The 24,059-nt window shown below is 36.0% G+C and overlaps 1 protein-coding gene and 1 non-coding gene across 2 annotated transcripts in view; both read left to right on the forward strand.

Annotated features, from left to right (window-relative positions):
• Nucleotides 1–24,059, forward strand: part of Dnah6 (dynein axonemal heavy chain 6) — a 275,338-nt gene that overhangs the window by 119,232 nt on the left and 132,047 nt on the right. Inside the window, exons 31-38 of the mRNA XM_026413801.2 lie at nucleotides 1,602–1,750; nucleotides 3,060–3,167; nucleotides 9,310–9,865; nucleotides 11,360–11,482; nucleotides 13,455–13,637; nucleotides 14,107–14,250; nucleotides 21,127–21,348; nucleotides 22,166–22,313. Coding sequence (XP_026269586.2) covers nucleotides 1,602–1,750; nucleotides 3,060–3,167; nucleotides 9,310–9,865; nucleotides 11,360–11,482; nucleotides 13,455–13,637; nucleotides 14,107–14,250; nucleotides 21,127–21,348; nucleotides 22,166–22,313 — 1,633 coding nt within the window. The remainder of the gene's footprint in view (nucleotides 1–1,601; nucleotides 1,751–3,059; nucleotides 3,168–9,309; nucleotides 9,866–11,359; nucleotides 11,483–13,454; nucleotides 13,638–14,106; nucleotides 14,251–21,126; nucleotides 21,349–22,165; nucleotides 22,314–24,059) is intronic.
• Nucleotides 10,743–10,849, forward strand: LOC144249898 (U6 spliceosomal RNA). The gene has a single exon (XR_013342345.1). It is a non-coding gene; the product is annotated as a U6 spliceosomal RNA (small nuclear RNA).

The following is a 24,059-nucleotide window of genomic DNA, read 5'->3' on the forward strand; positions in this document are numbered from 1 at the left end:
GTAAGGATTGGTTCTTGAAATACTGTATTATTCTCACTTCCCTTTATGCATTTTTTGTTGTTGTTAGAATCAAGGAATGCTGAGTAGAAACTATATTAATCAATATGATGGAAGGATTGGTTTGTCAGTCTATAACAATTAGTAAGAAAACAGTAATCACTAATAAATTGTGATATTGTTTGTTCTGCCTTTATCTAACAAGACATATTTTATTTCTAATTTCAATGGTATTTATTCCTTAATACTAGCTAAGAATAAATGTTCTTAAGTATCATATTTATTTTTCAAGGAACTTGGATTAAGGTACGGTCTGTATGCAATAAAGGGCACAGGCTCACAAGGGTAAAACTCAGTGAATTCTTACACATGTATTCATCTGTCTGACCACCAAGACCAAAATATTGTCAGACTCCAGGAGGCCCCTTATGTTCAGCACTGCTTTTCATAATGAGACACCACCCTTTTAAGAATGGAATTTCTTAGAAAACACAGATTATTCCTTTAGCTAATAAATTCCTTTGATAACAGATAATTTTAAAATTCTCTATAAAGTTAAGGTAATTGATTAACATCAGAATAGACCATGCCAAGTCCTGTCATTGCAAGAATTACAACTCAAAAGCTCAGTATCCTCAATAACTTTTTTAGGCATAGTGGGGTGGGGGAAGCAGTTAAGATGGGTGTTGGCTTCACTCTGATTCTCTCTATGGACATGGATGATTATTTCTTGCTCATTGTCCCACCTGGTAGAAACTAAACTGGGTTTAAAACCCAGTGCAATATATTTTTTTCATATCTCATATTTTGTACTATTACTGTTAGTCAGTATTGAGGGGGCAAATTTAAAAATCTCATCTTCTGAATGTTACTCCTCTTGTTACAGATTGAGAATAGTCAGAGTCTGTCATCAATAAACATTTTTATTACTTGTGTGCAAAACATTGCAAATCAGTAATTAAAAGCAGTAAACAAAATAGGCCTTGTAAGACATCTATGCATCCTTCAAATTCTGCAGTGGTTATGGCAGATTATGGGTAAAGGAAGGGTCCATTCCTACCACTGTCAAAGATGTCAGGCTTTATTCAACTAATTTAACCAAGGATGCAGAAATTTTTCAGGAGCCAAGGTAGTCTTATAGGGAGAAGCTACAAATCTTTATGTAGCTTCCCTTGATTCCCAGGGAACCTAAAGAGAGCAAGTGGCCATCACTGGTACTATCCACCAAGGTGGCCTTTTTGTCAGATTAGAGAAGTCCAATTCTTGATTTTGTACTCAGGAGTTACGATACCATCCAACCTCTATTTGTACATTTCCAAAAATTGAACTCTGCTATTCCTTGAACTAAAAGTCACCAAGCCCACATCTTCATTTACATGGAGAAAGAAAATCAATTTCCTGCTATTACCTATAATATTCTACCTGACCCCTTCTTGTGGCCCTGAAAATTCTTTTCCCTTCACTCTTCACATGTCTTTATTAAATAATATAAAAACATGAAAAGGCATGAAGTCAAGAAGTTGATTTTTAATATATTGGTATTATACTAATATATTGTCATCAATACAATATAAGAAGTATTGTGTTAAATTTTTCTGTTCTAGGTAATCCTATATTCTGAAGGATTTGAATCCAGTAAAACATTAGCAAGAAAAATGACCCAGATGTATAAGCTTTGCAGTGAACAGCTCTCTCAACAGGATCACTATGATTTTGGCATGAGAGCTGTGAAGTCTGTATTGGTCATGGCTGGGTAAGAAACCAAATTAATTGAGAGTGAAACTTCCGAACTCTGTAATCAAATGCATTAAGTGGGTCACTCACAGGAGGCTCTTACAGCAACACTTAATTCATAGCAAGTGACTAATAAATATTAGTGGCTGCTTTTGCAGCATTCTTCCTGTGACTCTCCCATGATATGTGACAGATCTTCACTGAGTCCCAACATGGTTGCTCTCCTGAATCCAACTAGGCTTCAGCTAAGTTTCATTTTCCCTAAAGTCATAGCATATATTGGGTTTTAGTGTACAAAAGCCTTTGATATCATCAGACAGGATGACAAGACTTAAAAAGCACATAGTTTGCTATGTATATATGCTAAGGTGAGTTAAACGTGTTGCCTTAAAAATCCCCAAGAGTTGAAAGAAATTTTGTCATCCTATTTTCAGTTCAGGTTTATGTCATACATTCTATCTCTGTTTTTGCAGTGCAATCCAAGATTGGACTACATTCTAGTTTCTAGCAAGGCAAGAAAATGAGGAATTTTCAAACCCTAAGTTTTCTCTTTATAACTACCTGAAATGACAATATTTGGAATCCCCAACTTGCCTGGAGTCTTTTGGAGACTCTAGTCTTTCTAGTCCTTCCTCTTGGGAATGACTCACTGACTCAGGCTCAGAACGTCCAGGGCCCCTGTTGTGTGTGATCCTGTAGCTTTGCACAAATCTCTTTTGCCCTTTCTAGCCTCCATTATTTCTTTTATCCTCCTAGATTCAGTACATATCCTCTTTACAGGATTGCCAATAAGGGACTAGGGAACTAAGAGTTCAAATACACTGAACAAAACGTTCAGTGGGCAAAACTGACAAATATTCAGTCATCTATACAATGTGGTAAGGGCCAAATTGGGCTGTGCCCATGGTTCACTAGAGTGTGAGACAGAAGATAGAAGACTTTCTAGAGAATAGAGTAAGTGGGCTAGGTTTTGAAAGGTAAGTTCGAGTGGGCAAAAGAGCAAAGCAGGTTTTTCTGGGCAGATAGGAAAAAAAAGTAACAAGGATGAGAGTCATGGTGATGCATTCAAGGAACTATAAGCTAAAGTTGGATAAAAGTCTGGGTTAATGGGGAAGGGCATTTTAGAAGATGTTCTTCTCATTCTCCTCAAGACTATGTAGCCAGTGCAGGACTTAACATGTGATGTAATAGAGATGGATACATTTTGGAAATAGAATGGGAATCATCCTGCAGCTTTCTACAAGCAGAAGCCCTGGCCCATAATTCCGGAAAATCACATTCCATCTCATGTTTTTGGAACATAGTCTGAAATATTTCCTTGAATTTAGGTCTTTAAAAAGAGAGAACCCAGACCTAAGCGAAGATGTGGTTTTGATAAGAGCTTTACGAGACTCCAACTTGCCAAAATTTCTAACAGATGATGCTATTCTGTTCAGGTAAGTTTCTAGACGTCATAGAATAAAGCCTAGCTACCATATAGAGAAAAAGAAGGGTCTTGTTTTCATTATTTCTAACAAATTAATAATTTCTCATCTTTTCTGAAGATATTTATTAATACTAATTAAGAAATACTAGTTTACAATAAAGATACTCAACTTTTAGCATTATTCAAATCACTTTTTTTCAAAATATTGATCACCAGGCTGTGTGCACATTAGCTTTTGGTAAAATTCCTTATCTAAGAGAAATTTCTAGCCTAAAAAAATCAGGCTTGGTCTTAACATAAATGTTATTGCTCCTATCCATTTTTTTATTACTTAATTTTATGTTTCTCCAATTTATAAATGTGTATAGTCTTAAAATAGTTTTGCAAATTAGTCTCGTTGAAAACAATTACCTCCCTTTTGCCAACTACGTCTAAATACAATCATTTTTCAACAGTTTTATTTTGTTATTCCCCTTCATACATCTCATTACCATGCTTATGTTGCTTAAGGTTTGGAAATTTTCTGATATTATGTCATTGAAAATATTATGCATTCCTTTAGTTTATCTATCAGAACCTTTGTCTATCCCAGTGAATCTTAGATTTGGCCTTTTAATGTTACCCTAGATTTCTTAAATATTCTGTTCATAATATCAACATCTTTTCTCTTATGACCTACTTCATTTTTAAGAATAGTTTGTCTTCAAGGCCTGAAAATGTATATCCAAAGTGGTCTAATTTATTGGTGATCGTTTCCATTGAATTTTTAATTTGGTTTATTAATTCCTTCAAGATTTTCTGTTTGGTTCTGTTTCAGAATCTCTATCTCTTTATTGAAGTGATCTTTCACTTCTTGGTATTTTCTGATTTCATTGCTTATGTTATCTTTTATCTCATAGAACAGTTTAACTCTGAACTTTCTCAATTCCTTCTCTGACATTTCCTCTGCTGTGGAGTCAACAGTCTGTTGTTGAGGAATTCTGGGTTGTTTGAGATGGTTTCGTCCCTTGCTTTTTTATGTTGTTTGTATATGTCTACCCTTCTCTCAGTATAGTTCTGGCTTCTTCTTTTAAGTGAAGGAGTACTTTGTGAATTAATTTTCTTTAATTCAATGTGGGACCTCTTCTACTCCCCACTTTAAGAGATGCCACTGAGCCCTATTTACTATAATGACTTATGAGCCATGCCTCATTCTACTCAACCTTATAAGATCAAAAATTTGCTGCAACTGTTCTCTATGGTCCTCAATTTCAGGCATAAACCTATAATAAAATTCTGGAATAGGTTAAAATATTAGTTGTTAAATTTGGTAAACTTATTATAACCTTAAGTGAGGACTAAAAGGAGAGAGCATGAAAGATTAGGGGGAGAGAGAGAGAGAGAGAGAATATGAATGAATGAATATGAATGAGAATGAATAAAAGGGTAATTTACATGAAGGTTGAAAGCAGAAATAGATGAATGGGTGTTATTTGAGGTAGTACCAGATAGTACAAGTATAGTGGGTAAGAGAAGCAGGTATAAACTAGAACTAGGAACACAAAGATAGGTAGATTGATTCCAACTGATGTTTTAAACCATTAGATGAAATATATTCAAATGGGTTGAGGGTACAATGTTGGCTATTGGGTTAACAATTATCATTCGAGTTAAGAAGTTATTAATATAATCAAAATTGATATTAGAGTACTTTATAATATACCATGTCAAGGTGAAGAAAATTCTTGTTGAATCTTGTTTGGACATTTAGCAGATGTCCATCAGTCTTTAACTATGGATCTCTTCTGAGTTGCAGGGGCACAAGAGCCAGTTCCCTAGTTGCTATAAACCTCCTACCAGCAGCTTCTGGTCTGTCAGCTCAGGGGCCTGCACCTCACTGCTCAGAGAGTGTAGTGTTGGGATTGGCTGATTCTGTTTGTGCAATAGTTTATAATTCAGCTTCTGAAGTGCCTCTGTGTGTGTTGTGGGTACCTATTCTCCTCTACTGTATCATTTTTGCAGTAGTGAAGATCCTGGTGGCTGTCTGTGAACATAGAAACTCTGGTTGTGGATTTTCTGTGAATGATTTGTGAGGTACTGTCTGAAGGGTTTCCAGTGGTTCACTTGGATTCTCATTTCTGCTGCCCTGGGCTGTGAATGGCAGGAATTGATTCTCTATGTTTTCTAAATCTGATTGCAGGGTCCTACAAGTATCCACAGTGCCTCCCCACATTGTCAGTGCTGAGGCCTGGTGAATCTATTTTCCTTTTTGGGAGGCCAAATCTGCTTCATTGTTGTCTTAGTCAAGCAACGGAGTGAATGCTATGTAGGGAGGGAAAGAGGGTGGGGGTTTCTGCAATTTATGGCTAGTAGTGGTCTTTCTAGAAGTTCTTTCTGGATGGATCTATAAGAGGTCCCACTGCAGGGGGCTTCCCTCTGCTTTAACTTGCAGCTGTCTGGGCATGGGAAGACACCATGCTGATTTAAGAACTCAGCTGGTTGCAGACTCCCGGCTCTTTACACAATTTGGTTTTAAGCTATTTGTGCTGTTTAAGAAGCCTTCTATATGACCATTGCAGTTTAAATTTGGTCTTTTCAACAGTTTTTAAGTGAATGAGCTTAAAAGAATGTCCACTCCCCACCCTTTCTCTCTCTGGTGCCCTTCAGTTTGGGTTCAAGTTCTGAGTTTTTTATCTACTCTGGTAACCTATCTTCCAGTCCCTTCAGGTCTCAAACTTTGTAATGATGATACTTAGAGGATTTCTTTTGCCACCTACCTCTCAATTCTGCTCTTCCTTTACTGCCTCCTTTCTGTGTTGTGATAAGATCAGGACTCACTGCCTAGCTCACTTCTGCCATCTTCCTTCACCTCCACAACCTTATACATTTAATATCCTTAAAGCATGTTTTTTTTTATGCCAGCAATCTTTATTATGTGTTTTTCATTAATCAGATTAAAGACTATGCAAGCATTATTCTTTGTATTCATGAAAGTTACAGAGTTAGCAACATTATGCAGCTTATTCCTGTTATATACTATAGTTGCAATGTGCAATGTTAGGAGCTTTGGGTAGCTCTCAAGAAAGTCCGTTGTTTAAAGTTACTGTTATGTAGGCAGGCTCAGAAGCAGCAGAACTGGTGAATCATTGTGGTTGTCTAGCAGAAGAGTTCCTTTATTTCCAGGAGCTGTGTGCCTGAGATCATGGTAGAGGCTAAGCCTCTAGTACAGAGAGCCTCCTCAAGGAGGGCATTACCATAGCAACTAGGCATCCTGCACCTTTGCATAGAAACTTTCCCAGGCACCAAGCATGCCACAGCCATGAAGTCATCAGGGCCCCCAATTTCAGACACTGCTTTTCCTTTCACTGTCACCACTCTCCACACTGTGGGTTTCCATTCAACTTTGCCTGTATTTCCATTATTGTTCTTGTGGCATATTGTGATCTGTTTATGGTTTTGGATCCTCTGATGGACAGTAATGGGCCTTTACCTCATTCTTCTTTGCATATCCAGGACCTAAAATCTGGTGTCCAGTGCACAGCAGGTACTCGATAAATTTGTGCTAAATCAGGCAATGACCAATGTCTGCCTCTGGAAACCTGTTGCACATCCATGAAGCACCTGTCTTCTCGCTGCTCCATTCTCAAAGATCCTCTCCCATCTTTGGCTCCTAACTGGAAAAGTTGTTAGAGTAACAGCTGCCATTAGGGAGCTTTGAAATGAATCAGGGAGCCAAGGCCCAGCTGTTCACATAGAAGCCCCTTCGCCTTATCCTCTAAAACTTACTGGATAGAATGCCAGTCTTAGGCTCTGCTTCTAAGAACATCTCCAAAGAAATCTGAAAAACCTCAGATCATTTTGGAAATATATGTGGTAATAAAATAATACAGCTCATTCACGAAAATGGCAATCACCCTTTTTTGAGAGTCTTTACATCTCAAAGAGAATGGGTCTTTGTGGCAGTGAGCTCCATGAAAGAAAGAAGCCTACTTTTTCATCTGTCAAAGAAATGAGGAAGGTTAAGAGTAGAAATGAAGTTATGGAAAGTTATCAGAGCCTTGGGAGAAGAAATCTCTGTTCAGCTCTCAATGCGTGTGCAATGGGTCTTCAAGATCTTTGGAGATGGGGAAATTGGATCTGAGAGAACAAAGGGGACTGTATTTGTTGTTCATTGCTATATAAAATTATGCCAAAGCTCAGGGGCTGGAAATAATGAATATTTATCAATGCAGGATTTCTGTGGGTCAGGAACTTGAAAGTAGCTTAATTGGGGCTCTGTCTCAGGGTTTTTTAGAAGGGTGCTGGCAGGATCTGGGCAGGGGCTGTGGTCATGTGACCTCTTGACTGAAGGGGCTCACATCATGTGACTTCTTAGCTGAAGCTGAAAGGTCCTCTTTCAAGATGGCTCCTGCACAAGGCCATTGGCTCCTCACCCTGGGACCTCTCTGTGGGCTGCCTGAGTACTTTATGACGTGTCAGCTAACCTTCTGGAATTAGAAATCCAGGAGAGAGAGCCAAGACGAAGGGCAGAGCCTTTATAATGTAGTCTGTAAAGTCATCCTTGGGTCAGTGTCCCCAGCTGCCATGACAAAGTACCTCAAACAGGATGGCTCCTCCTGGCTTCCATGGCTGCCAGTGAGCCTGAGACCCCTTGCTGGCAGATGCAGTGTTCCCAGCTCTGTGTCGATCTTCACGTAGCTGAGCTTCTGAGTGTGTGGTTTTCCCTTCTGATAAGAACACAGTCTTTGGAGTAGGGCACACCCTAAAATTGAGCATGACTTCTACTGATAATACCTGCAAAGACCCTCTTTCCACACAAGGCCTAGTGCTGACACTCTAGACTGACATTGTTTTTTTTGTGCCAGGTGGTCCATGCATCCCAGAATACCCACCCATCACTTCTGTTCATTAGCAGGAAGCAAACCTTTAAACGTGGCCCACAATCAACAGAATAGGAATTATTCTCTGCTTCTTGTAGACATATCAAAAAAATTGTGGACATATTTGAAAACTACCATAAGGATAATTTTATATATTTCCATTCCAAGTACCCCTTATGCTGTATTTTTCTAGTCTCAGACTAGAAGTAGTCTATGAGATTGTGTGAAGGAGAAGAACCTTGATAGATGTTCCTCATTACTTCATGATAATGCATACCCTCCTATTTTTAAATCAGCAGCAATAAATATCACTTCAATGATTTCAGAGTCTGAGAATATACAGATTCTTTCATCATCCAGATTTGCCCTCACACAGTGGCTCAGGCTCCTCATGGGGACAGGAGAATGCACTGCTGATGGAAGAAGTTCTTCTTATGGCCTCTGGCCAGCCCCCGTTGCACACACAGACTCTAAAGCATGTTTTTATTGTGCTCTTTTCTTGTAAGAACTCATAACCTTGATCTGACATAAACATTGGAAAAATACAAGTCTCTGGTTCATTCTTTAAGTTTATGTATAAAGCCTTTAAACTCATATAAATATATTTTTTGCCTGTTCGGTTTTATGTTTTCACTCTATCAACATTTTTTTTCAGTTGTAGACTTCCTGTCTTTCTTAGATCTCCTTACACAATATAGCAAAATTCATTTTTTCCACACTTTCATCTTATACTTTTGTCACTTTATGTAAGGTCTTTACTGTATATCAAGTGTATTTGTGTATAAAATATAAGGTAGAGATTTAATTTCTTTTCTCCCATACAAAAATTCCCTTAAAAATGTTCCTCATAGAAACAGCCAACTTTTCCCTTTCTCCCTTTTTTACCCCATATTCATTGTCTACTTAAATTCTCATCTACTTTTCTGAATATCTATATATAGTTATAAGTGTAGGTAAATATATTTGGAAAAAGTTGAGACACAAATATAATTTTAAAAATAAATTTATAAATGTATCACCTTCTATGTGTTCGGTACCATACCACATACTATTGGCAATACAGAAACATAAGACATATTGCATATCCTCAGAGAGTTCCTATTATACTAAGAACATTGGTCTACTGTACAGGAAACAAAATTATACGAGATATCAGAGAAAAATGATTGCTTCTGTTACAGCATATAGGACAAACTAACATTGTGCATATTCAGAAGAATCAAGTAATTGTAGAAATATGAGAAGGTATCAGTGACCACTGCTTCCTAATAAATTTTATTTTTGTTTTCTCAGTGGAATCATATCTGATCTTTTTCCTGGAGTCCAAATTCCAGAACACGACTATGGTATTTTGCAGTCAACAATTGTGGATGTCATGAATGGAAAAAACCTTCAGCCTGAAATCTGTATGGTTGAAAAAGTGATACAGTTCTATGAAACTATGCTTGTGAGGCATGGTGTTATGTTAGTTGGGCCAACAGGAGGTGGCAAGACCACAGTTTATCAAATACTAGCAGAAACTTTAGGGAATTTACAAAAACTTGATTTAGGCAATCCTTTTTATCAAGCAGTTAAAACGTATGTTCTTAATCCTAAATCAATCACCATGGGTGAATTATATGGTGAAGTTAATAACATAACCTTGGAATGGAAAGATGGTTTGATGGCACTAAGTGTCCGAGCAGCTGTGAATGATACTTCAGAAGACCATAAATGGATCATCAGTGATGGACCAGTGGATGCTCTTTGGATTGAAAACTTAAATACAGTATTGGATGATAACAAGATGCTTTGCTTGGCTAACAGTGAAAGGATTAAACTCACACCTCAGATCCACATGCTCTTTGAGGTAAATGTATGACTTACTGTGGAATGAAATCATTCCTTAAAATCGGCATGCCATCATTAATTTTTTTAATGATGTATCATTTACCATCTGTGCTATTTTTTTTTACTTAATAAGTAATTATTAAATTATCCTTTTGAAATAGTTGCCAATCCTGAAAAAGTTTCTCAAATGTTCCTGTCTGTGTAAATAGGAAATAGAATTAATTCTGATTTTCCTAGTACTTGGTTTCTTTGAAATTCTTCCTCATTAAGCAATATTATTTTATATGAATAAATTATCCTACTGTGGTATGAATGTTTGGCAAGAAATTAGAGAAAGGATGTGGAACCAAATACTGCTACAAAATATGGAAGAGACCAAGACCACTCAAGATCTAGTCATTCATCAATTACTGATTAAATGTCCATGTGTACTATGAATTTGGCTAGCTATTGGGACACAAGAATGAGAAAAGTAAAGAGAAGAAAAGAAAAATAAATAAATGTCTATTCCTGCTGATATCTTTTTCCTGTACTGGGGATTGAACCCAGGGATGCTTTACTACTGAGCTACACCTCCAGCTCTTTTTTTTCCTTCTTTGAGACAGGACCTCACTAAATTGTCCAAGCTGGTTTTGAACTTGCAATCCTCCTGCCTCAGCCTCCTGAGTTGCTGGGATTACAGGTGTGTGCCACTACACCCAGCTCCTGCCCATAAGGATTTGACAATGTCCTCCTACACTCATTTTTTTTTTACCCTATGCCTCACTTACATTTGCTTCTCCATTTCAAATTACTTATTGCCCTCCCACTGTCCTCCACATGAAGCCTTTTGGTGTTAAACTTTAAAAGGTCTGAATCACTACCACTGAAATTGGATGAATAAGAAAGTATAATTAGTGCTCGCTTCGGCAGCACATATACTAAAATTGGAACGATACAGAGAAGATTAGCATGGCCCCTGCGCAAGGATGACACGCAAATTCGTGAAGCGTTCCATATTTTTACAAGGACAGGGTAGGGACGAAGAGCTTGAGACGAAGATTTTCATTAACAGGGTTGAGAGGTGGGAGGGAAAGGAAACGAGAAGGGGAATCGCATGGAAATGGAAGGCGATCCTCAGGGTTATACAAAATGACATATAAGAGGAAAGGAGGGGTAAGACAAGATAATTCAAATGGAAGAAGTGATTTACAGTAGAAGGGGTAGAGAGAGAAAGGGGGAGGGGAGGGGAGGGGAGGGGGATAGTAGAGAATAATACAGACAGCAGAATACATCAGACACTAGAAAGGCAATATGTCAATCAATGGAAGGGTAACTGATGTGATACAGCAATCTGTATACGGGATAAAATTGGGAGTTCATAACTCATTTGAATCAAACTGTGAAATATGATGTATGAGGAACTATGTAATGTTTTGAATGACCAACAATAAAAAAAAAAGAGGTAAAAAAAAAAAAAAAAAAAAAAAAAAGTATAATTAGCTATTTCCTGTTCAACTTTTTTCAATTTTAGGTGCAAGATCTAAAGGTTGCCTCTCCTGCAACAGTCAGTCGATGTGGAATGGTGTTTGTGGATCCCGAAGAACTAAAATGGATGCCTTATGTTAAAACATGGATGAAGCGGGTTTCTAAAAAGGTAAGTGCAATCAAATGTGCAATCAGATATTTCCCAGTATCTTCATCTGTTGGGGCTCACACTTCCCCAGAATGCACAAATAGCAGTAGGTTATAGCAGCACTGTTCTCAATTGAGGAAATTTTATTTTGTCCTTCTCCCTAAGAATTCCTGGGTCTTCCAGGAATGTTTATATACTCCCCAGGTCTTTCCTCATTACCTGTTACCTCAGCCTGCCAGCCTGCCGAGTCACTCTGCTTCCAGTCTGCTCTTCCTGGCTTCTTAGACTGGTTCCTGTCAGTAGAAACACAAGCCACTTCCTGAGTCCCTAAAAATACAGATAGAATAAGGCTGAACCATGGAAAGGCTTTGCAGAAGGCACAAGGGTAAAAAGAGGAAATCACTATGAATAAAAAGAAGTGTTAAATACAAACACTAACTGGATTTTATATTTTAGGAACCCCCAACACCTCTGAGAGCCAGAAAGGAAAGAAAAGTTTCCATCCTTGTCATAGGTGCAAGACCCATGACACATTCTCACCTCAGATTTATAGTTCACTCCAAATGAAGGAAATCCTATACATTATTATCCAAAACAACTCAGTTCCATGCTAGCCTCTGAATTTCCTGCATTCTAAAATAGGATTTTTTCTTTACCTTAACAACATTTTAACATTTATAATAATTCTCACTATCCCATCACTTCTCCAAGGGAACAGTCTTCTTCTCTGCCTCTCCCACTCCAAAGATGAATTAGAGCAAGAGAAAGAAGAGAAAGGAAAGAGAAAGAGATAAGGGGGACAGGGATAAAGGAGGAGATGGACCAGAGAGAACTATCTTTCTCCATTGGAATGGCCTTTGCTCTTTGTCAAAAATAAGTTGACCATATTTGTACGGGCCTCTTTCTGAGCTCTATTCTGTTCCATTGATCTACTTTTTTAATCCTTTTTCCATGTCTTGTTATTATAGCTTTATACTAAATCTTGAAGTTGGGTTTTGTCAGAACTTCAGCTTTGTTCTTCAATGTTGTTTTGGTGATTTGGGGGGTTTGCCTTTTTGTATAAACTTTAGAATCAGTTTTTCAGTATCTATAAAGAAATTTGCTAGAAATTTGATTGTTGATTTTATAGGTGAAATTTAGAGAAACTGACATCTTAACACTAATCTTCCTAGATATGAACATGGTTTATCTGTTCATTTATTTAGGTCTCTTTGGCTTCTTTTATCAGAGCACTGTAGTTTTTCTCATGTAGATCTAGTACATGTTTTATTGGATTTAAAGTTATTTCATTTTTAATGCTAATATATAATCATGTTATATTTTTTTATTTCAAATTCCACATATTCTTCATTTATACTTGACTTCTTTATATTAACCTGTATCCGGCAAACTTACTATCATTATTGGTTCCAGTTTTGTTTTGTCATTTGGGGGTGGATTTTATATATAGACAATCATGACATCTGTGAACAAAGTGTTTTACTTCTTTCTTTCTAATCTGTATAACTTTTATTTCCTTTTATTGCTCTATTGCATTAGCTAGGGCTTCTAGTTGAATAAGACTGTTAAGGGGGCTGAATTCATTTTTAAATCTTTGGAAATTATTCCTTTTTGCCTGACAGGGAGATACTTAAATGATATCTTCTGTGTTTCTTCTTTTTTAATTGTTTTTAATTATGAAAGGTTGCAGTAAAGAAGAGTGCATGAGATATGTATTGGCAGTTTAAGAAATAATTATAAAATGAACACCTCTGTACCCATTATCAAACCAAGAAGTAGAATGTTTTCAACTCTGCAGTAATTCTTTCCTGTGTTCCTTCCTAATCATATAAGGTCCCCTTAAAATTTGTTTCATACTTTATGATGCTTATATCCTGGGGTCTAAAGGTTACTGAATGCATTGAATATATGAATTTTAGCCAACTTCTTTCTAAACATAATGATATGTTTCATCTGATTTTGCTAAACTTTTATTCATTTGTTTCATTTTTAGCTGAATGAGGAAGCCCAAGAATATATATTGAACCTTTTCCAACGTTATGTTGATGAAGGTTTACATTTTATCAACAAAAAGTGCACCCAGGCAATCCCACAAGTGGACATCAGCAAAGTTACTACCCTCTGTTGCTTATTAGAGTCTTTGATATTGGGAAAAGATGGAATTAACTTGACAATGGTATGAAGGGTTTTCTTACTGTTGTGAAGCTAAGAAAATGAAATATTGTATAGATTCTTTGCAAATAATTAACTCTAAATTTTCTGAAATATAGGTCATTGATTTTCAAGTTAATTTTTCAGAGAAGTAATGACTATTATTAGATTCATAGAAGCTCAAAGTTAGAAGAAATGTTAGAGGTCCTATAGTTTAGTCCTCTACTCAATTTTCAATTCACATGCAGTGTACAACATAGTCTCAATCTGCTTAAATAACTTTATGCATGCATTTAGAAAAGTTATAATAGGCAGCTAAAAGACAACTTTGAGCTGTTTTTCCTACATATGCCTTTCCATTCATTGTCTCTTCAATATTTAATTATGTAGATAAGAAAATTCCATTTTGTGAGCCATTAAACATATGTGGTACAACTTAAGATTTTTCTTACGTTTATTTATGAAATATTAAAACTATTTTCTTTATTTTTTAGGAACAAGTGAAATTGAACACTGTGCTATGCCAGACATTTGTATTCTGTTACTTATGGTCTTTGGGTGGAAACTTAAATGAAAATCATTGGGATTCTTTTGATACGTTTATCAGAACACAATTTGATGATAACCCTGATGCCAGGGTAAGAACAAAATAAATTTAAAATCATAATTTTGAATCATTAAAAATAAATGTTAAGATTACAATTCTAAAAATCTTAATGCCACAAAATAATTATTCACTAAGAAGATTTTTAATTTTATTTATTTTTATTTTTTTAAGAGAGAGAGAGAATTTTTGATATTCATTGTTTTAGTTATTGGTGGACATAACATCTTTGTTTGTATGTGGTGCTGAGAATGGAACCCAGGCCGCACGCATGCCAGGCGAGCGCGCTACCGCTTGAGCCACACCCCCAGCCCTATTTTTTATTTTTTAATTTGTTCTAATTAGTTATACATGATAGTAGAATGCATGCATTTTAACACATTGTATACAAATGGAGCATAACTTTCCTTCCTCTGGCTGAACATATTGGTGTAGAGTCACACCAATAGTGTAAACATACACGTATATCAGGTAATAATGTCCATCTCATTCCACTCTCCTTCCCATCCCCATACTCGATCCCTTCCCCTCACTCCCCTTTGTACAATCCAAAGTTCCTTTATTATTCCCCACCCCTGCCCATTATGGAGTAGCATTCACTTACCAGAGAAAACATTTAGGCTTTGGGTTTGGGCATTTGGCTTATTTTACTTAGAATGATATTCTCCAGCTCAATCCATTTACCTGTAAATGCCATAATTTCATCTTCTTTAAGGGTGAGTAATATTCAATTATGCATATGTACCACAATTTTCTTTATCCAGTCATCTGTTAAAGGGCATTTAGTTGGTTTAGCTATTGTGAATTGAGTTGCTATAAACATTGATGTAGCTAAATTACTATAGTATGCTGACTTTAAGTCCTTTGGGTACAAACCAAGGAGTGGGATAGCTGGGTCAAATAGTGGTTCCATTCCAAGTTTTCTAAGGAATCTCCATACTCATTTCCAGAGTGGTTGCACCAACTTTCAGTCCCACGAGCAATCTAAGAGTGTCCCTTTTCTCGCACACCCTCACCAACGCTTACTGTTGCTTGTATTCTTGATAATTGCTATTCTGACTGGAGTCAGATGAAATCTTAGTTTTGATTTGCATTTCTCTAATTGCTAAAGATGTTAAACATTTTTTCATATGTTTGTTGATCAATTGTATTTCTTCTTCTGTGCAATGTCTGTTTAGTTTCTTAGCCCATATACTGATTGGGTTATTTGGTTTTTTTTTGGTATTAAGTTTTTTGAGTTCTTTATACATGCTGGAGATTAGTGCTCTATCTGATGTGCTTGTGGTAGATTTTCTTCCATTCTTTAAGCTCTCTCTTTATGTTATTGATTGTTTCTTTTGCTGAGAAGAAGCTTTTTAGTTTGAATCCATCCCATTTATTGATTCTTGCTTTTACTTCTTGCCCTTTAAGAGTCTGGTTAGGGAAGTCAGTTCCTAAGCCATCATGGTGGAGATTTGGTCCTACTTTTCCCTTTATTGGGCACAGAGTCTCTGTTCTAGTGCCTAAGTCTTTGATCCACTTTGAGTTCATTTTAATGCAGGGTGAGAGATAGAGGTTTAATTTCATTTTGCTACATATGGATTTCCAGTTTTCCCAGCTCCATTTTTTGAATAGGCTCTCTTTTCTCTAATGTATCTATCTTTTTGGTGCCTTTGTCTAGTATCAGATAATAGTATTTATGTGGGTTTGTGTCTGTGTCTTCTATTCTGGACCATTGGTCTACATGTATATTCTGGTGCCAATTACTATGCCATTTTTGCTATTATTGCTCTGTAGTATAGTTTAAGGTCTGATATATGGTGATGCCTCCTATTTGCTAATGAATGCTTTGGCTAATCTGGGTCTCTTATTTTTCCAAATGATGAACACTACTGAAATGTGGAAAATAATTAGAAACTATTGAAAATTTATACTCCAATAAAGCAGACAATCTCAAAGACATCAACACATTTCTAGAGACATATGAACTACCCAAACTTAATCAAGAGGGAATACACAATTTAAATAGATCAATTTCAAGCAATGAAATAGAAGATACTATCAAAAGCTTACCAACCAAGAAAAGCCAAGGACCAGACAGATTATCAGCCAAGTTCTACAAGACCTTTAAAGAAGAATTAACACCAGTACTCCTCAAATTATTCCATGAAATAGATCAGGAGGGAACCCTTCCAAACTCATTCTATAAGGCTAGTATCATCCTGATACCCAAACCAGACAAAGACACATCAAAGAAAGAAAACTTCAGACCAATATCCCTGATAAATATAGATGTGAAAATTCCCAATAAAATCCTGGCAAATCACATATTAAAACATATTAAAAAGATAATGCACCAGGATCAAATGGGGTTCATCCCAGGGATGCAAGGTTGGTTCAATATAAAAAACTCAATAAACATAATTTATCACATCAATAGACTTATAGACAAGAATCATATGATCATCTCAACAAATGCAGAAAAAAAGTGTTTGACAAAATACAGCACCTCTTCATGTTCCAAACACTAGAAAAAACAGGGAGAGTAGGAACATACCAAGCCAAGCATCATTTTAAATGGAAAAAAATTGAAAGCATTCCCTCTAAAAACTGGAATAAGACAGGGATGCCCTCTTTCACAATTTCTATTCAACATAGTCTTGGAAACTCTAGCCAGAGTAAACAGACAAAAGAAATTAAAGGAATACAAATAGGAAAAGAAGAACTCAAATTATCACTATTTGCTGACAACATGATTCTAAATTTAGAAATCCAAAAAAATTCACCAGAAAACTCCTAGAGCTAATAAATGAATTCAGCAAAGTATCAGGATATAAAATCAACACCTATAAATCAAATGCATTTCTATACATCAGTGATGAATCCACTGAAAGAGAAATTAGGAAAACTATCCCATTCACAATAGTGTCAAAAAAAATACTAAGATTTTTTTAAGAGAGAGAGAGAGAATTTTTTAATATTTATTTATTTTTTTTTTAGTTTTTGGTAGACACAACATCTCTATTTTATTTTTATATGGTGCTGAGGATCAAACCTAGCGCCCCGTGTGTGCCAGGTGAGCGTGCCACCGCTTGAGCCACATCCCCAGCCCCTAAGATTTTTTAATTTATTTTTTCAACCATAGATAACATTTTATTGTATTTTTTAAAAAATTAGAAGTCCTTTTTCATTATAAAGAAATTAAGGTGTGGAGTCCATTAAAACTCTTTACAATAGATGAATATTAAATTCTAGCTTGTAAATTTACTTTACTAATTTTTAGACTTGTATTTTCAGCAAAGTATTCCATAAATTGCATGAGATGGTCAATAATTAATATAAACTGGTTTTGATTTGCACTTCTCTAATTGGTAGAGATGATGAACATTTTTTCATATATTTGTTGATTTATTGTATATCCTCTTCTGAGAAGTGTCTGTTCAGGTCCTTGGCCCATTTATTGATTGGGTTATTTGCTTTTTTTAGTGCTTAGCTTTTTGAGTTCTTTATTTATTCTAGAGTTTAGGCTCTATCTGATGTGTGAGGGGTAAAAATTTGCCCCTCAGGATGTAGATTCTCTGTCACCTCTCAGATTGTTTCTTTTGCTGAGTAGAAACTTTGTAGTTTGATTCCATCACGTTTATTGATTCTTGGTTTTAATTCTTATACTATAGGAGTCTTATTAAGGACATTGGGGCCTAATCCCACATGATGAAAATTAAAGCCTACTTTTTCTTCTATTAGACACAGAGTCTCTGGTTTAATTCCTAGGTCTTTGATCCATTTTGAGTTAAGTTTTGTGCATGGTGAGAGATAGGAGTTTAATTTCATTTTGTTACACCCATATACCTGCAAGTGTCATAATTTTATTCTCTTTTAATCCTGAGTAATATTCCATTGTGTATATATGCAATGATTTCTTTATCTATTCATATATTGAAGGGCATCTAGGTTGGTTCCACAGTTTAGCTATTGTAAATTGAGTTGCTATAAACATTGATGTAGCTGCATTCTTATAATATGCTGACTTTAAGTCCTTTGGGTACAAACCAAGGAGTGGGATAGCTGAGTCAAATGGTGATTCCGTTCCAAGTTTTCTAAGGAATCTCCATACTCCTTTCCTGTGTGGTTTCACCAATTTGCAGTGTGTGAGTGTGCCTTTTCCCCCATTGCTGGTTGCACCAGCAAGGTGTGAGTGTGCCTTTTCCCTCACATCCTCGCCAACACTTATTATTGCTCTTGATAATTGCCATTTTGATTGGAGTGAGATGAAATCACAGAGTAGTTTTGATTTGCATTTACTAGTGGTGTTGAACATTTTTTCATATATGTGTTGATCAATTGTATATCTTCTGAGAAGTGTCTGTTAAGTTCCTTAGCCCATTTATTGATTGGGTTATTTGGGTTTTTGGTATTAAGTTTTTTGAGTTCTCTATATATCCTGAAGATTAGTGCTCTCTCTGGCATGTGTGTGTCAAAAATTTGCTCCTAAAATGTAGGCTTTCTCTTCACCTCATTGATTGTTTCTTTTGCTGAGGATAATCTTTTTAGTTTGAATTCTTGATTTTATTTCTTGCACTTTAGGAGGCTTATTAAGGAAATTAGGGACAAATACAATGTGATGGAGATTGGGCCTACTTTTTCTTCAATTAGGCACAGGGTCCTGGTCTAATTCCTAGGTCCTTGATCCACTTTGAGTTGAGTTTTGTGCATGGTGAGAGATAGGAATTTAGTTTCATTTTGCTACATAGGGCTTTTTTATTTTTCCAGCGCCATTTGTTGAAGAGGCTATCTTTTTTCTAATCGATGTTTTTGGCATCTTTGTCTATTATGAGATAACTGTATTTATCTGAGTTTTTTCTCTGTGTCTTCGAGAATAGTCTTTCTTATTTCCTAGACCTTTGTTCAGATATATATAATTCACCCTCTCCATGCTTTTAAATTATAGGTCACAATCTATTAATTTACCATGAAAGTATCATAACTAGTTTTTGGAAATGAAATAACCATTATCACAACATTTAGTCAGCACTATATTGGAGGTTCTAGCCAGCGTGAGAAGGGCAAGAAAAAGAAATAAAACATACAAACTTTGGAAGGAAAGAAGTACACTTATCATTATATTCAGGAAACAATATTGAATATGTAGAAAATCCTAAAAAATTCACAAACAAATTATTAACATTATTAATTTTGCAAAGCTATTGAATTTAAAGTCCACAGAAAGTTAACAAGTGAAATTTTAAAGCAATACCATTTACATTAGCAAGAAAATATTAAAAACAGATAAATCCAATTAAAGATGTAAAAGACTTCCCTGAAAACTTAAAAACTTTGCTGAGAGAAACTTTTAAAGATCTAAATAAATAGAGATATGCAGATTACATTTGTGGGTTAAAATATTCATAACTACTAAGGTTAGCTCTCCCAAATATATTCTGAAGATTCAAGGTAATTCTAACCTCAAAACCCCAATAGGGTTTTTATGGAAACAGATTCTCATTCTAAAATTTGTGTAAAAATGTAAAACCCTAAAATAACAAAGATAATCTTAAAGAACACAAACTTGGAGGACTTAAACTACATGATTTTAAGAACTCAAGGATCTGGGGATGGAGCTCAGTGGTAGAGTGCTTGCCTAACATGCATGATACTTTGAATTCTATCCCTAGCACTGTCAAAAAGAAAAAATAAAACAAAAAGATTTTAAACCAATAAAGCATTAGTAATGAAGAGAATGTGGTACTGATGAAAAGATAAGTAGAACAAATAAACTAGTAATTACTTCATAGGAGAATGCAGGTGTGGCTAGAATTGATAAGGAAGGGGAAGACAGTATTGAAGTGCTGGACATGTTTTATGTCTTGATCCAGAGGTAAATGTATACATTACTGTTTGCATATATAACTTTATAACATGAGCTCTTTAAACTGAACTCTTAAAATCTGGCATAAGATGTTGTGTTCCGCCTCAAAAGAGTTTTTTTTTTAATAGGGTGAAATAGAAAACAGAGTGAATTATACATTGCAGGGGCAAATATTATACATTTGTAGATGTGCTTGTATGTCTGTACAGGATCCCCATGTAAAATTACCTTCTTACTAAGAGTCAGTCACTATTAAATGAGCTTAAAACAACACTGCTTCATATAGCTGCCAGAATGAACCTTCTAAAATACAATCTGATTATGTCACTCACCTACTTAGATTCTTTAACTGAGTTCTTTGATACATAATGCTTTGTGCAATCTAGCTCCTGTCTGTATTCCCACTCTTATCTCTCACTTTGCTTTAATGGTTCTCAGTATACACTATACTTTCCATGGCTTCAGTCTTCATACTCTATATTTTTAACCTGAATTTGATCTCTTCCTCCCCATCCCTATCCTTCTTTACCAATCTTATTCCTGCCTGCTCTTCAAGTCTTAGCTGTAACATTACTACTCTGAAAGCTTTCTTACATCTCAGCCACCACCATAATTCCTCTACAAATTGAACTTAGCCATCCTTCCTTTGTAAATGTAGCAACTTCATGAGACCTCTCATTTCCCCATGGATATTAGCTGAAGTGCATATGTCTTCCATGTCATTGAAGACAGAAGCTGGATCTCATCCAGCACATGTCTCCAGCACAAAGCACAATATTTGGCACAGAGTAAGCCCCTGGATTTTGAATTATATTGAAAATACTTTGTATTTCTGATATGGGATTTTAATATAATCAGTAAATTGAATTTTCCATGCATTATGTTACATGATTCTGTTTTTAAAATTAACCTCTGATACTTAAACACTTACTCTTCACAAAGAAAAAAGAAATCCAAATAAATTCATGTTTTTTGACTTCCCTTTGTTTCTATGAGAATATGTCTATTGCAATTTGCTGTGTTGCCTGTTACCTATTGAAAGTGGTATTTAATTTTATACTTTAGCTTCCGAGTTCTGGTGATCTTTGGAGCATTCATGTGGACTTTGACACTAAACGGATGGATCCCTGGGAACGAATTATACCTACTTTCAAGTACAGCCGAGATATTCCGTTTTTTGAAATGCTTGTCCCCACAACAGACACAGTGCGCTTTGGGTATCTAATGGAAAAACTACTTGCAGTCAAACATTCAGTTTTGTTTACTGGAATAACTGGAGTTGGCAAGGTAGGAAACCTAACATCAAAAAAAGTTCTGTTCTAAACATTAAGGCATGGTGAACTTAAGAATTATTCTCACCAGAAATAGCACACATTTCTCAGGGGAAATTTTTTAAAATTTTGTTATGTTTTCAGGAAGTCTATAGCTGTACTAAATCTATACTGATCCTAGGAATTATTTCAAAGTTTGCCAGTTTCTGAATAAATCCTTGGGCTGATATTATGTAAACCATAGTAGATTTTCAGGCCAGAGTTTGTGTTTAGGGACTTTATTATTCTATCTGTTGGTATTCGTGGGACTGCTACTGCACTGATTGGGTAAGAATTGTCCAGAATAATTTTTGTGCTCAAAGCACTATTGATGAAATTCAGTTGGTTCCCTCTTGCCTGTTTACTTCTACCTGATATGACAATAACATTATTTTCATGGTTTTTTTTTTTTAAAGTAAGGTAATAGGAGGATTCTGATTGCTTGATCTTTATTTTGGAAGATTCCACATATGCGGTGATTCATTATTTCCCATCTAAATTATTTCCAAAAGAAGTTTAAATCTTCCTGTAACTCTCATTGTCAAATTGTCTTGGATAATAACCAAGATGGCTTTGGGTAGGCAGCTAAAATAAGATTATTTTTCTGAGATAGAGCTGATTAGAATATTTTTTTGGCTCGGATAAGTATAACTAAATAATAGAGAACATTTCAGTCTGGACTTAACTTCTCTCTTATATTATTTCTTACTCAGTGTACAGGATACTAATAAAGGTTATTGAAAAATATGTTATGTTGAATGTGAGATTAACAAACTGATTTTTTAAATCTAAAGACCGTTATTGCCAAAGGATTGCTAACTAGAATTCAGGAATCTGCTGGCTATGTCCCTGTTTATCTAAATTTTTCTGCCCAAACTTCATCTGCAAGGACACAAGAGATCATTGAATCAAAACTGGAAAAAAAAAGAAAAAATATTCTAGGTAAGAACTGTCATTTTCATTTGTTCTCTATAAACTACTCACTAAGCCAATAAATTATATAAACACCACACATAGTAAAGGACAATTGGATATTTTCTTACTTTATTTGTAAAGATGTGCCTTGGTTTGATTTTTGTTGCAACACTAAAATACCTGAGATTGGTTACTTTACAAAGAAGAGAGAGGTTTATTTAGCCCACAGTTATAGATGTCCAAGAGCACGATGCCCTCATCAGCCTCAAGGTGGACAGCATCACGTGGCAGAAACACATGTATGAGAGAGGGGTCACATGATGAGAGAGAAAGAAAGTGAACAAGAACTTACAACCCACTCTCATGGCGATCAATGAAGTCCCTTGAGAGCAAGAACTCACTCCCACAAGAAAACATTAATCCCTCATAAAGGTCTCAGTACTTCTAAACACAATTGGAGTCCAAGCCTCAACGTGAGTTTTGGTGGAGACAAAGCATATTTAAACCAAAGCAAGGTGATTCTATTAGTGATATTTTTCCTGTACCAGATATCTAGATATCTTTCTGTTATAAGCAAGCCGTTTATTTCTACCATTCCCTTAAAACCAGAACATCTTCAGTCTTTGCTTCTTCATGGCTCTCACTCTATCCACCCAGGCTTGAATTGATTTCCCTTTATTTAAAATTAACAACTCTGATTTTACCTAGCACACTGAGTTTCTGAACTCAGTGGGGAATAAACATGAAACTATTTGGGTTTTTGCATCAGTCAGCATTTTAAGGCAGGGATTTCCTTGACCCACCCTTATTAATTATTTAAGATAAATAGCTTCTGGTCACCTTCAGATGTTTTGAGTCTGGGCCAATGTAAAACTTCAATCCCCAAACCTAATTTAAAGTTCACCTTATCTTCTGTCATAAGCCAGCGTTGTGGCTCCAGGTACTGAAGATAGAGGGAGAAATGGGATACTCTTTACTTCTATCCCACGCCCATTCCACATAGAAAAAACTGATATGTTGGGATGGGAAAAGAAGAAAGGACAAGTGTCTTCTCCCTGACTGATAGTTAAATAGGCCTGTGGGCATGTGGATGATCCCTGCTTCTCTGGCTGGTGCTGAATGACTGCCCAACCTGTCTAAGAGGCACTTTCAGGAGTAGGCTCTTGTGAGGGACTCCTATAAGGTCTGTCCTCATTTTAGGCATTAAGCCTCCCCTTTGGAAGGTTCCCTGAGGTTGGGAATCAGGGTCTCAACCTTCACTCAGTTTCATCCTCCAGCCTCTTGCTGCTAGAGTTCACCTGCCCAACCTACAGCCCTTCTGGGTGGGTTACCAGTCAGAACTCAGGTCCAGCTGCTTTGTACAGTGTACAGCATCTAATAGGCTCTGTTATGCCAAACACTGGAGTTGTTTACTGCCTCACAGCTTTCTTTTACCTGCTCAGTTAGACACAGGACATTGGTCTATTTTCTGATGAGGGATCCAGATTTTTAAAAATGATTCCCTTACATCCTTTCCAAATCCTGCTTCATGCTTCTCAGCTTTCAGGAACCAGAGGATAGAGTAAAATTCTGAGTTATTCTCAGTTACCTTGGAATTACCATCCAACATTAATACCAACCAAAGAGAAATGGCTATTTGTCCTTTAGCCTTAAGCACAAGGTACTGAATAGGTGAAGTCACCTCCTATTCTTCAGTTGCTACTTTTTCTCTGCTATCACTAATTATTTTTTCTGATAGTATATTTATTGGTTTTCTTTAAATGTGGCATTGTG

This window comes from Urocitellus parryii, chromosome 12 (genome assembly GCF_045843805.1).
Source record: "Urocitellus parryii isolate mUroPar1 chromosome 12, mUroPar1.hap1, whole genome shotgun sequence".
NCBI classification, from domain to species: Eukaryota; Metazoa; Chordata; class Mammalia; order Rodentia; family Sciuridae; genus Urocitellus; species Urocitellus parryii.